The 12,291-nt window shown below is 37.9% G+C and overlaps 2 protein-coding genes and 1 pseudogene across 5 annotated transcripts in view; 2 read left to right on the forward strand and 1 right to left on the reverse strand.

The window, feature by feature from the left end:
* kmt2bb (lysine (K)-specific methyltransferase 2Bb) overlaps positions 1 to 3,444 on the forward strand; it is a 36,933-nt gene extending 33,489 nt beyond the window's left edge. For both annotated transcript variants that reach the window (XM_079392446.1, XM_079392447.1), the window contains exon 37: positions 654 to 3,444. In XM_079392446.1, coding sequence (XP_079248572.1) covers positions 654 to 929 — 276 coding nt within the window. In that variant the 3' untranslated portion in view covers positions 930 to 3,444. The remainder of the gene's footprint in view (positions 1 to 653) is intronic.
* Positions 3,391 to 7,907, reverse strand: LOC306854453 (IGF-like family receptor 1). 2 transcript variants are annotated; one of them, XM_079392450.1, is made up of 8 exons: positions 7,680 to 7,907; positions 7,369 to 7,434; positions 6,871 to 7,063; positions 6,113 to 6,170; positions 5,794 to 5,965; positions 5,148 to 5,237; positions 4,544 to 4,681; positions 3,444 to 4,454 (listed from the first exon to the last, which is right to left on the reverse strand). In XM_079392450.1, exons 2-8 carry the CDS (start codon positions 7,418 to 7,420, stop codon positions 4,132 to 4,134), a joined length of 1,026 nt encoding a protein of 341 aa, XP_079248576.1. In that variant the 5' UTR covers positions 7,421 to 7,434; positions 7,680 to 7,907; the 3' UTR covers positions 3,444 to 4,131. The 2 variants fall into 2 exon arrangements, with proteins under 2 accessions (XP_079248575.1, XP_079248576.1); XM_079392449.1 differs by lacking the exon at positions 7,680 to 7,907 and having other exon boundaries at positions 3,391 to 4,454; positions 7,333 to 7,457.
* On the forward strand, positions 7,734 to 11,609 carry LOC306853784 (G protein-activated inward rectifier potassium channel 3-like; annotated as a pseudogene). Its single transcript has 5 exons — positions 7,734 to 7,884; positions 8,704 to 8,849; positions 9,559 to 9,654; positions 9,763 to 10,908; positions 11,283 to 11,609. The product of its transcript is annotated as a G protein-activated inward rectifier potassium channel 3-like (transcript).
* Positions 11,610 to 12,291: the final 682 nt, after the last annotated feature.

A 12,291-nucleotide genomic window follows, 5' to 3' on the forward strand; every position in this document is an offset into this window, starting at 1 on the left:
TAGTTTAAATATTAATATAATTCAATACTAAAACACCATCCCCGACATTAAAAGAAAAATAAGAACTCATATTTTGCCTAGAAACATTTTACTTTTATTACCAGAGTGCAAAATGTCTCTAATGCTCACCGAAGCTGCATTTATATGATCAAAAATGGCGTAACATACAGTGAGATTTGGTTACAGTTTCAAATAATTTCAGTATATTTTAAGATATACTTTGTTCCTGTGGTGCAAAGCTGAATTACTCCAGTTACTTCAGAAATCATTCTGATTTCTTAACATTATTGTGATAACTGTGATGCATTTTTTTATTCAGAATTGTTTTATAAATAGAAAGTTAAAAAACGACAGCATTTATTTGAAAGATGATTCATTTGTAAGACTAAAAAATAAAGTCTTTACTGTAACATTTGATCGATCTAATAACCTTGCTGAATATGAGTATTCATTTCTATAAAAATCTCTCTCTCTGTATGCATGTATGTATGCATGTATGTATATATGTATATATGTGTATATATATATATATATATATATATATATATATATATATATATATATATATATATATATATATATATTTCGCGCAAGATTTGGGTCATAGTTTGAATATCACTTATACCACTTCTTTCTACTGCTCTTTCTTCCAGGGCATTGGATGCTATATGTTCCGCATCGATGACTTTGACGTGGTAGATGCCACGATGCATGGTAACGCGGCACGGTTCATCAACCACTCCTGTGAGCCAAACTGCTACTCTCGAGTCATCAATATAGAGGGTCAGAAGCACATAGTTATTTTCGCCTTGCGGAAGATCTACCGTGGAGAGGAGCTGACCTATGACTACAAGTTCCCTATAGAAGATGCCAGCAACAAGCTCGGCTGCAACTGTGGCGCTAAGCGCTGTCGGCGCTTCTTAAACTGAAAAGGAGCTTGGAGAACTTGCAGTGCAACTGCACGACAGTGGACTTAGACGGGTAAAAGCGGTAGATTAAGGCTTGATGGGTAAAGGGGTCCAAGCTGACGGTTTCAAAGAGTAACACAGTCACCATTTCAATTCAAAGTCCTTCAACTGGCAGATACAAGGACCACCATTGCTGTTTGGAGCCATTCATGTTTTTCAACCTGTATTCCTGCCAATGAGTCAACATTCAATCCAGTAGAGCAGATGGGGCTGGGCGCATGAGTAATGTGTGGTAACATGGCAAGGCCTTTTCAAGAACATTTCCCACCATGCTGCCTGCTCTGTGCTTCATTGAAAGCTTTATTGGAATATTAGCGGTTTTGAAATGAGTCTCGGTTTCAAAGCAGCGGTTTTAAACCAGTTCATAAGCAGCAAAGTACGAGGAAAAAAAGCGACACAAATATTGAACTGTAGGCAGTCGTTGTATATTTTGCAGCAAAATTGTGACTACTTTTAAATTATTCCCGCAGGTTTTTATCCTTTCCAAACCTGGAATGCGCTGCCAAGAGTTTGGAGTGTTCTGTTCCCATAAATGACATTTAAATTAACAAACGACCTCCCTCGTGCCGACCTTAAAGTGCTGTATTTTCACAATATGAACAGAATCGACTCTGTGCTTGAGAAAGCATTTTATAGTACAGACCAGGTAGTGTGCGAAAGCTTAGCGGCAGCGAGGAGACTCTGTAAAAACATGCATATTACTAATGAAATGATGTGAACGTATTCAGATCTGTATCTATCGATTTTAGTTTAGATCACACTTTGGTGTTTAGCTGAGAAAGACTCACACTGCTCAGGACAACACTGTAAACCCCTCAGCATGACCCATGGATCCACTCCTTGCGCATGGCGGTCAGTAACAGACTCGCTCTGTTGCATTTCACTCTCTCTGACAGTTTTTTCGCCTGAAAACACGTTTAATCTTCTCAAAGGCTTTATTTTTAACAATTTATTTATTTTCGTTGCATTTTTACAGGCAGGTCTAACTCTTCATACTGTTTTGCGGGCTTGTTCTGTGGTGTAAGTGTATAAGCGTTTTTTAAACTTGACGACCTCCATGGTGCTAAGCCTAACATGAGTCCTAAAGGGGATAAAAACAATACTGTTTCATGTCGCGTTAGAGAACCGATGCGAGCTGTAGTTGCTGCAACCGGTACTAAAATAGCATAGCAAATCAGACACGCTTTCCAACAATGTGCCCATAAATGTCAGTGGTGTTTTGAAACCTCGTTCCAAGTACTCAAATGGCAGTGTTTTAGCATGTTTGTGCTTTTATACCTCTTGAGAGCCTTGTGTCGGAACAAAATCATGCCTGGAGATTGGATATTTGAGTTTCTATTCGTCGTGTAGTAGAGGACACTACTTAAGCTAATCATGACTAAATGCATCCTCATTGCGTCAAGGTGTGATGACGTTCTGGATTGTTCCTGCAATAAATAATTTTTTGCCACAATTGCACATACAATTGGAGCTCTACATATTTCTAGGGAGTTAGAAACTGCTTAAAGTGTCCTAGAGACATAGGATCGTGAAGGCGATGTATACAAGATCTATATATATTTATAGAAGAGTTATTGAAACATTTTTTCAGTAGACGGTGGCACTCGGCACCTTAATTTTCCTTGAAAGATTTGGGAGTTGGTTCTCTTCTTCATGCAGGAAAAAAATTAACAAGCTGATGCCATTGTTCATCTAAGATCGTTCGGACTGTAAGAGCGTTCTATTTATTTCTGTTTGTCTTTATGGGAGTTTTTACCCACAGGTCTGTGCATTTTGTATGTGACCAAGGTCTTATCAGAGTTTTCTTCAGGGTTTTTTTCCCCCGTTCTTTTAAACCGTTTTCCCCATTTTTCTTTAACTTGAACATTGAGGATGAGTTCTTGCAACGTGGCCTTTTTACGAGGTGATGTGTTGAGCCAGCTGTTTGTTTTAAATGTCTTAGTTGTCTGATTTTATTTGACGTTCTCAAAGGGGAAGTTTCCTCCCACTAAATCACGTTGTTGTCTCCTGCTTTTTCCTTACTTTGTGTGTTTGTGTGGAGGGAGAATCTCCATCCAGAACCTGAAATTTAGCGGATCTCAGATTTTAATCAAACCACCCCAGACTTGCAAGGATTCTACCTCAAGCTGTTCAGACAACATCAAGTAATACTAATGCAAAACCAGATTTGCTTGGTCTGTTCTGTCATGCAGAGTTGGCTCGTGTGCAATGAAGGATGCAAAGCACTAGTCAGGACCCTCCTGTGATAATGCGTCTCCCAGAGGTTCTTGGGAAAAGAAAATCTTTCTGGTCCTGTGTAGGTTATTTTAAAAGGTTGTTGAAAAAGACTTCAAATGAAAAAAACGTGTCTTTGCTACCTTGTACAAATGACCCCTAAGTTTGTAAATAGTTGTATACATATTTCTAAACCTGTTTAATTTTTCTATGCACTTTTTTATTTATAATGTTTTTGCTTAATAAAGATGTACAATGTTTGAACAAAGTTCAAGATTTATTGTGATCTTTGTGCTGATTATACATTGTGCTACTAAAAACTAATGATACACTGCTTTCCGAAATGGTTTGTGGCCAAATCCTGTCAAGAAATTGAAAACTTGGAATATTGGATTGCCAATAATTCTATATTTCCAAGATTTATGATACTTACAAAAACAGAAGAAAAAGCCACTTCTGTTTCATGAATTCTAGTCATTTAACAAAAATCTAAATTGTGAAATATTAGTGTTACATTTCATATACTATATAAAACTAAATAGGTTACATGTAAGGATGAACCGGAGGTTATGGAACAGTTAGGGGAAACCCCAAAAAAGTGTCTTGTCTTTGATTCTAAATGCTTCTATATGGATTCGAGACATACATCTGTTGTCCATTGTTAACTGTATGAAGTGTGTTGTTTTCATCCTAGATGGTCAATCAGTACATTTTTCAAGCCTTGCGTGCTTCCACAACTGTCACTGAATACTGAACTCCCATATAGGGGGAAATTCCCAACTTGGCGATTTTGTATAATTGTGCACTACGATTAATGATTTTTTGAACAAATACTAAGCATTAACCCACAGAGAGGCGTAAGCAGATCGTACAAATTCTTATGCGATTGTGTTCAACAATAAAGTATAATAAGTAAATTACTGGTTTGTGTTCTAAAAATGTCTATAAATTATTCTTCTACACCTGCAGGAAGCTTTGCCAAAATCTCCACTGCATCGTTACGGCCGATAGCGGTTAGCAGCTCAGCGAGGTGGCCAACGGTCCAGTGAGGGCTCTTGGTGACAACACCCTCCAAAACGGCAACAAGAGGGCTTTTGTGGTCCTTCATGGAATAGGCATAATTTATCCAGGCAAAGGAAAAGGAGCACTGGGAAGCAAGGTGACGTGTGTTCTTGGCACCAGAAATGTCTGGGTCTAATACCAACACAAGCTCCTCAAGAACATCCAAGTTGTTCAGCACCGTTTTCAGAGATGCATTCTGGACCTCAGGTGCTGTGAAAAATATTTAGAGAAAATCACCAGTTTTTCACTTGGAAAATTACTGCAAAGGAGTTATGTGGAACAGCTTTTCGTATACCCACCTAACAGATGTGACAATTCAGTCATTTGATCGTTATTACCATCGCTGATTATGTTGTATGAGATGGCCTGTTCATATCTGGCAATGCCATTTTTGGACAGGCTTTCATGACTTGCTCCATTACAACATTTTTTAAATTCTGGCATTTAAAAAAAAACAAGAGAAATGCACGTTGTTTTGTTAATCTTGTGAGAATCATAGCACTCAAAACTCTTATGTAGCAATAGGAATTGTGTAATATTACAAAATATATGTAAAGTTTGTCACTTCGGGTTCACTAGCATTGACAAATAGGGTTGCAGGAAATATGAGTGTCCAGAACTCACTCTTGCATTGGTCAAAAAAACAAAAAACTGTCACTGTAGTCAGTGTGTTGTAATGCTCAAACAAACAGAGCAAAGTTTGTTGAGAAAGTCAGTGTTTACATAGAACAGTCTATTTATGAAAGATTATTTGTCATCATGTTAAACTACGAATCAACCATTTCTTGATGTCATTTAGCAATGAGATGAAAGTCTTTAAAGTGCTCATTTTAAAATGTTAGATCAGCCTCACTCGTTCATAACCTGCAGGATTTCCTTCTTATTTTTCTTTTTTTTACTGACCTTTCTTGAAAGGTTTAGTCCTCCTCCTAATGAAAAAGAAGAGACACACCAGGGCGAGAGTTGATAAAATCCCCAGACATACATAGATCCCTAAAAAATGAACAAGTAAAGAAATCACATTTGCTTTTGATCAGCATCAAAGCCAACATATTAGGTCTCTCTCTTACTTAAATATGTACATTACCATTCAAAAGTTTGGGGTCAGTAAGATTTATGCTTTAATTCAGCAGGCATGCATTAAATTGATCAAAAGTAACAGTAAAGTCTTTTCCATTGTTACAAAAAAAGTATTTTAAATAAACGCTGTTCCTTTAAAGAACATCCTAAAAATGTATCAGGATTTCCACAAAACAATTAATCGGTTTTCACCATTGTTTTGCAATATGAAATGTTTCGCAAATCGGCATATACGAATGATTTCTGAAGGATCGTGCGGCATTGCCATCATGAAAAATAAATGACATTTTAAAATCTATTCAAAACTAGATTTAAATTGTAGTTATGTTTTCACAATGCTACTGTTTTAACTGTACTTTTGTTACAGGATAGGAGACTTACGCACAAAAAACTTACAGACTTCAAACTTTTTAATATGGTAAACCGATGTAGAGATAAACATTAAGAATAATGAAATTCAAAACAATACTTATGAAATGTGAATGAGCCACTTCGTTTGAACTGCTTGGAGAGGGGCCTGGAAAGTTTTGAGGGCTCTGAGAGGGATCTGGAAATTTTTGAGTGCTCTGAGAGGGGTCTGGAAATTTTTGAGTGCTCGGAGAGTGGCTTGAGCTGGCAACAGAGCTAGTGGTACTCGCAGTCTAAAAAACAGTTTGCACGGTTAAAATAATATATCAAGCTTTCTTTAGCATTAAAATGCATTTTGGAATAGTTTAAGCGAATATCTCTCTGTCTTGGATGAGAAAACATTAAAAATAGCTGACTCAAGTTAGAACAATTGTTATTACTGTTATCCTTGTGGTCTGCGACGGTTGAGGGATACATTTTCCATTAAAAAACTGCTCTCTGCAAAAAAAATAAAAATATCAAGTAACATTTCCAGTTATATCCACACATCGGAATAAAAGAGACAATATTTTTGAGGGGAGTAGGGGTGGTTGAGGTGCGCTTGGTTTCAAGTAAATGCTCAAAATCATTATGTGGTTACACTTTAATACATTAACTAATGGAACCTTATTGTAAAATGTTACAGTTATTTGTTATTAAAGCATATGTTCACAAAAACACTTAAATTAAACAGAAAAGCAAGCAGGTGCATGATTTAGCATGGCAGCCAATACAAATATATAACCGTTTCCTTGCCTAAATCCTGCATTTGGACCAGGCTCGTTAGCAGAATCACATCACTCTATGCTTCTGAAATTATTATCTTCATCTATATAGTGTAGTTAGCTATCTCTGAGTTATGGGCAGCTTTTCCATCTAAAAGCAATCAGCCTATTTTGCACCACGGGTTAGACTATTATACACACTCCGGCCGTCTGGTGTGTCCTATGGCTGTCTAATCAAATTGAATAAACACAAACAGCGAAAAATGGTCTATCAGATGTTGCTTCCAGTATGATATTAATGTGATGAGGCTTTATTAAAAAATACAGTGTTGGCAGCATTATTTGTTAGAACACTGGCTTTCAGAATTTACATTAGCAATGTATTCTATACTCTTTAAAAATGAATAGCAAATCAAATGTAAAGTTAAACGTACCCTTGATTACAGCAGATGGTATCCGAGGAGTTTTTGCACGCATACGCAATAACCTGTGGCGGTGTGCATGAGCGACAGTCTCGGCATTTGGCTTGAGATCCATCATTAAATGTCCCATCTCTGCATGCTCTGTAAGGATCATCGATCTGCTGTTGCTCGTCGGACCACCCGCAGTTTTCAGTAAATTCGTGACCTGTCCTCAGAACAGAATAATGATGAGTAAACGTGCATTTGAGGATCGATGTCTAACATAGATGTATCACTTTAGTATACATTTGTACATCACAAATATAAAATCTGTATGTTTTTTTTTTTTTTGAAATGACATTGCGACACGGAAATTACTAATTCTAGGCTAATTCATTTTTAGTCATTACTTGAATTCACCCTATAGCCTATAATTCGCATTCAAGTTACTAGGCTACATGAGGCGGTTTAGCGAATACAGAATTGAAAACTTACCTTGTTTGATTTCATATTTAGTCTCACATGGCTTACATTTGTACAGCTCATTCCTGAATTTCCCTTCTGTGCACAGCTTTGAAGTCATTGAGGCTGGTTCTTCTGTGTGTGACAGCAGACTGAGACTGAGTGGATGTTGAGAAGAAGACGAAGGAGTTGTTGGGTGGGTTGTGAATTGCAATGACGACATGGTTATCATTAAACATTTGAAACACAGTGGTTACTCTGAGAAGCACTCTTCTCAGAGAATTAATGACTAACGACTAAAATGAGACATCAGTTATATTTCTTTTATCAAATTAACATGAAGTTCATGCTTTTGAGTTTGTTGTTATCGTCTCCTTTACCTCAAAACGGTGTAATCCGAATCGGATAGAGAGCTAATCGATGCCAAGGGCGATATGACATTACTGATCTGTCCTTTCTGCTGTAGTCTGTTGAGACACCTGGATAATTATAAGCTGATTATGATGAACTTTGATGTCCAGAGTCGACACATATATGTTCTCATGAGACCAGCTGCCCAGTGCTCTTGCTGGAATCAAACTATAGGTAAGACTACTTCTTATTTCTTCATGTTTTTGAGGAACAAGTAAAAGTTATACATATAAATGCTCTATTTCAATTGGTCAAAATATCTAGTAGTCCCATAAAGTCTTCACTTGATCAAGAGCTTTGCTCTCTTTTATTTAGTTAGTTGATGCCAAGGTACAACACATATATTTGATTAAGTCATCTTTACAAAGACAAGTTAAGGCTGCTCTGTGCCTGCTCAAAATTCAGTGTAAACAAAAAAATGCATTTAGATGGCAATTACAATTGTATACTTTGATAATAGGGGCTGAAGCAGGCATAATTTAGTCTGGCTTTTATGTGGCATTGTGCCTTTACACTGCATTTATATGCAGGCACACAGCACCTTTAACTTGGCTGTTTAAGACACCTTTAGTTTTACTTCAGAATAATGCAGCATTGGATAAATATGCTGATAAACCAATGAACCTAAGCAAGCAATCACGAGTTAAACCTTTATAATGCCTTTGTCATCAGAGTAAAGTTTATTGGAAGACTCAATCCTGCTGAGCCAGCGGATGAAGAAGCTTAGAGCAGGCTGTCTGACTCCTTTATTTAAGACCGTCCTTCCTTTGTTCACCTCCAGTTCATAAATTGTCACTTGTTATTGAAAAAATACAAACACATTTTGTACATTGAAGTGCTTCAAATTGCACTTAAACGGTAATGTTGTACACGTGTTTTCATTATTTAATACTACAAAAAAAGACTATCTTCTCTTTAGCAGGTTTTTGGATCCAGCTTCACCTGACTAGTGTAAAGTAGTGCCATATTCTCAATCATGCTGAGTGGGGTCAGAAGTGCACCTGGTGAAGAAGGCAGAGGCAACACAAGACGATGCCAGGACCAAACCAGCCACAATCAACAATCTAAAGCCCAAATCTAGCTGTGCTGTGTTGTGTAAACCCGGATATGGAGTGCGCCATCAGATATATATTCCTACAGTGGGTAGATTTTATCAACACACCCCATTTCGAAACATTGCTTTTATTTGTTGTCATCATTTTTACTCATTCTTCAGAAGCAATTCTGTCATCATTTACCCTCATGTCTTTCCAAACCAGTATGACTTGACTTCTGTGAAAGAAAGAGTAACCGTTTCGTTAGAATCACTCATAAATGATAAATGATAATTTTATCATAAATGATAAAAACATTCACAGCCAATCCTCCCAAATGTAAAGATCATGAGCATTTAAACCGGAGGACAACAAAAATGCAGTCTATGCTTATAATGAACAGAATGTTAGTGTTGCTATATATAGTTATCATTAAGTATAGCCTACTTCAGATTTTGCCACAGAATAAAAAAAATGCTAATTGTGACTTCTCACAATTCTGACTTTTTTCTTGTAATTTTCAGTTTATATCATATAATTCTGTCTTTTCTTCTCAGAATTGTGGATTTATATCTTGCAGTGCGAAGAAACATCTTGCAATTGTGTTTATATCGCAATTCTGTGAAAAAGTCAGAATAGTTTGATGTGATTTGATCAATTCAAATGTTTTGTAATATTCCTTGTGTCATTCAAACAAAATAGCAAGGTGTCCAAGGCTTGACTGAACCTTGAGTCCTCATGATAAAAGTTACTACAGTGACATTTCCCTACAGTGAAAATTTATGTCATCATCTTTCTACATGTTCATTTCCAGATTCTCTCTCAAAGCGATAATCAACCTGATTCAACAGGTGGAAACTCCCTTCCTTTGCCAGACATTATGTCAAACCAGACCTCCAAATTTAGTTGTGTATAGGTTTATAGTGTTTTTTACTTCATTGTTATATGCCTGTATTTATGTAGCACCGTGGTCCTGCGAGGCACGACATTTCGTTCCACTGTATGTCCCCACATGTAGCGGAATGACAATAAAGCTCAACTTGAATTGAAACCGAGTGTGTCCATTCGGCGCCACAAGAGCACCACAGATTTGCCCTACAGCACTCAGCGTGGTTACATGCGTGGCCAGAGACCCAGTACCTGCGCCCCTACCGAGGCTGAGTTGGCGCTGGCGTTGCTCTTTACGTGAGCCGAATGTTCATCCATGTTGCCGCCATGCTCTTAGCATTCCCAACATGACAAGTCCATGCCCAAGCCCTCTGTGCAGCACCCCATCCCGCAGTGCTCACTGCACACCTGTAAGGGATGTAGAGTGCAATGTTAAAGCACGCAAGAAGCTAATAGAGAGCGAGAACGCACAGACTCCAACTTGCCCACCAGAGCTTTGCGAACAATGCCGTTACGTCTCCAAAGATGGAAAGTGTAGGGCAGACTTGGCACATATGGCTGAGAGAGAACGATTCCTGGCTGACATCTTCACTTCTTTTGTGGGCCTTCAGTATAGATGGTTTCTTTTCGTGTTTATGATGTGCTACTCAGTCACCTGGTTTATTATATACACTAAATGTATTCTTGCGTGGAGATCTTGAAGTTCCTGGTGATGCTGATGTGTGCTATCCTAATATAGATGGATTTGTGTCTGCTTTGCTCTTCTCGGTAGAAACTCAGAGGACTATTGGTTATGGTGCTCGCACGGTGTCGCCACGCTGCTACGAAGGTGTTTTTTTGGTCATGGCACAGTGCATTGTGGGATCCATGATTGACGCCCTTGTGGTGGGCTGCATGTTCGTCAAAATTTCACATCCCAAGAAGCGCGCAGAAATGCTGCTTTTCAGCCGGACTTGTGTTGTGGCCAACTGTGATGACCGTCTTTGCCTTATGTTCCGTCTCGGGGATCTGCGTGACAGCCACATGGTGGATGCAAAAGTATGTGCTAAACTCATCAAGTCTCGGCAGACGTCGGAGGGGGAATTTCTCCCGCTGGAGCAGTCTGAGATCGACTTGGGCTATGAGAGCGGCTCTGACCGTCTGTTCCTGGTGGAGCCACAGGTCATTCAACACACCATCGATTCTAGCAGTCCTTTCTAGGAGCTTGGGCCAGAGCAGCTGCGGAATCAACAGTTTGAGGTTATTGTCATCTTGGAGGGAATTGTGGAAGCAACAGGTGTGTTCACAATCTTTACTCACTTTATCTGTTGACCCAGTGACCCAAATGTCTTGCCATCACAAGCCAATATGGCATTTGAAGAACAATGATCGCATGAACACACACACACTTTTATTAATTTGATTAATTTTTATTCGCAGCACACAGACGTGTTTAAACCATATATTGTAGAATTAAAACAATTTATAACCAAATGTCAAAACATTTACTCGAATCAATGCACAGCACTAATAAAGACAGATCATTAACTCAAAAAAGTTGTTTTAGGGTTTAGTTACCCTTTAACAGATTGATGCACCAAAATAAAAAGATCAAGTAACTGAAGAGTGCGGTGCCATTAACAAGACATAATGCTTTCAAGTTTTTGACAGGAATGATGTGCCAAGCGAAGACCTCCTGAATGGGGAGCCCGTTTTGAGCCGTGCTTGACACTGGAGAGAGGGGCATTTCGAGTCGACCTGAGACGCTTCCACAGCACATATCCGGTGCCTCTTCCGCCCTGCAGCGCACAAGAGCAACACCTACAGACCCTGCAAGTGGGACTGGAGCTCCAGGAATCTCTGAAAGGCAGTGTTAACTGGACATTGGGTGGGGACGACCAAGAAGAAGACATAGTGAAACCACCAGGAGCACGTATCACTATCCACAACATCCAGGAGGAGCGAGTGTCAGAGGTCAACGAATGCAAATATCTTTAGTTGTTGCCCTTTCTCATCGGTTCAGCTTCCGGGAATATAGTTCCCATATATTTTCTCTTTAAGCATTTTCCAAAGATCTTAAGTAACTTTAGCCTAAAGAATTATGACGGGATCAGTTATGATCATTTCAAAACATAATACATTTAAAACTTGGATGGATACAGAGAACTAAACACGAGACACTAAACCTCGTTGTTCAGAGGCATGACAAATTGAAAACAATATGTCATCTACAATCGGTTCAAAATACCAAAAATGTAATATCCTCTGACTTTATGGAATCATGATCTGAAGTTAAGAGTAGGCTATTCCTGCTATACGTATATATATATGTGTATATATATATTAGTGCTGTCAAACGCATCCAAAAGAAAAGTTTTTCTATATATGTGTGTGTGTAGCCTACATATAAATACAAACACATGCATATATATATATATATATGCATGTGTTTGTATTTATATGTATATATATATATATATGTTTTTTATGTATTAAATATATTTATATATAATATAAACATATATTATATATAAACATGTAAATATTTTCAAAATATATACTGCATGTGTGTATTTATATATACACAGTACATATGCAATGTAAAGAAAAACATTTATTTTGGATATGATTAATCATTTGACAACACTAATATATATATATATATATATATTATATGCGC

Source organism: Barbus barbus, assembly GCF_936440315.1.
Source record: "Barbus barbus genome assembly, chromosome: 34".
Classification (NCBI taxonomy): Eukaryota; Metazoa; Chordata; class Actinopteri; order Cypriniformes; family Cyprinidae; genus Barbus; species Barbus barbus.

What these genes read in the sequence shown, in the direction of transcription:
- LOC306854453 (XM_079392449.1), bottom strand. Translation starts at nt 7,420, where the DNA reads ATGACTTCAAAGCTGTGCACAGAAGGGAAATTCAGGAATGAGCTGTAC. An exon ending in TAAATATGAAATCAAACAAG is followed by an intron (nt 7,064 to 7,332) that starts GTAAGTTTTCAA and finishes TTCTGAGGACAG; the next exon opens with GTCACGAATTTACTGAAAAC. An exon ending in GACTAAACCTTTCAAGAAAG is followed by an intron (nt 4,682 to 5,147) that starts GTCAGTAAAAAA and finishes TTTAAATGCCAG; the next exon opens with AATTTAAAAAATGTTGTAAT.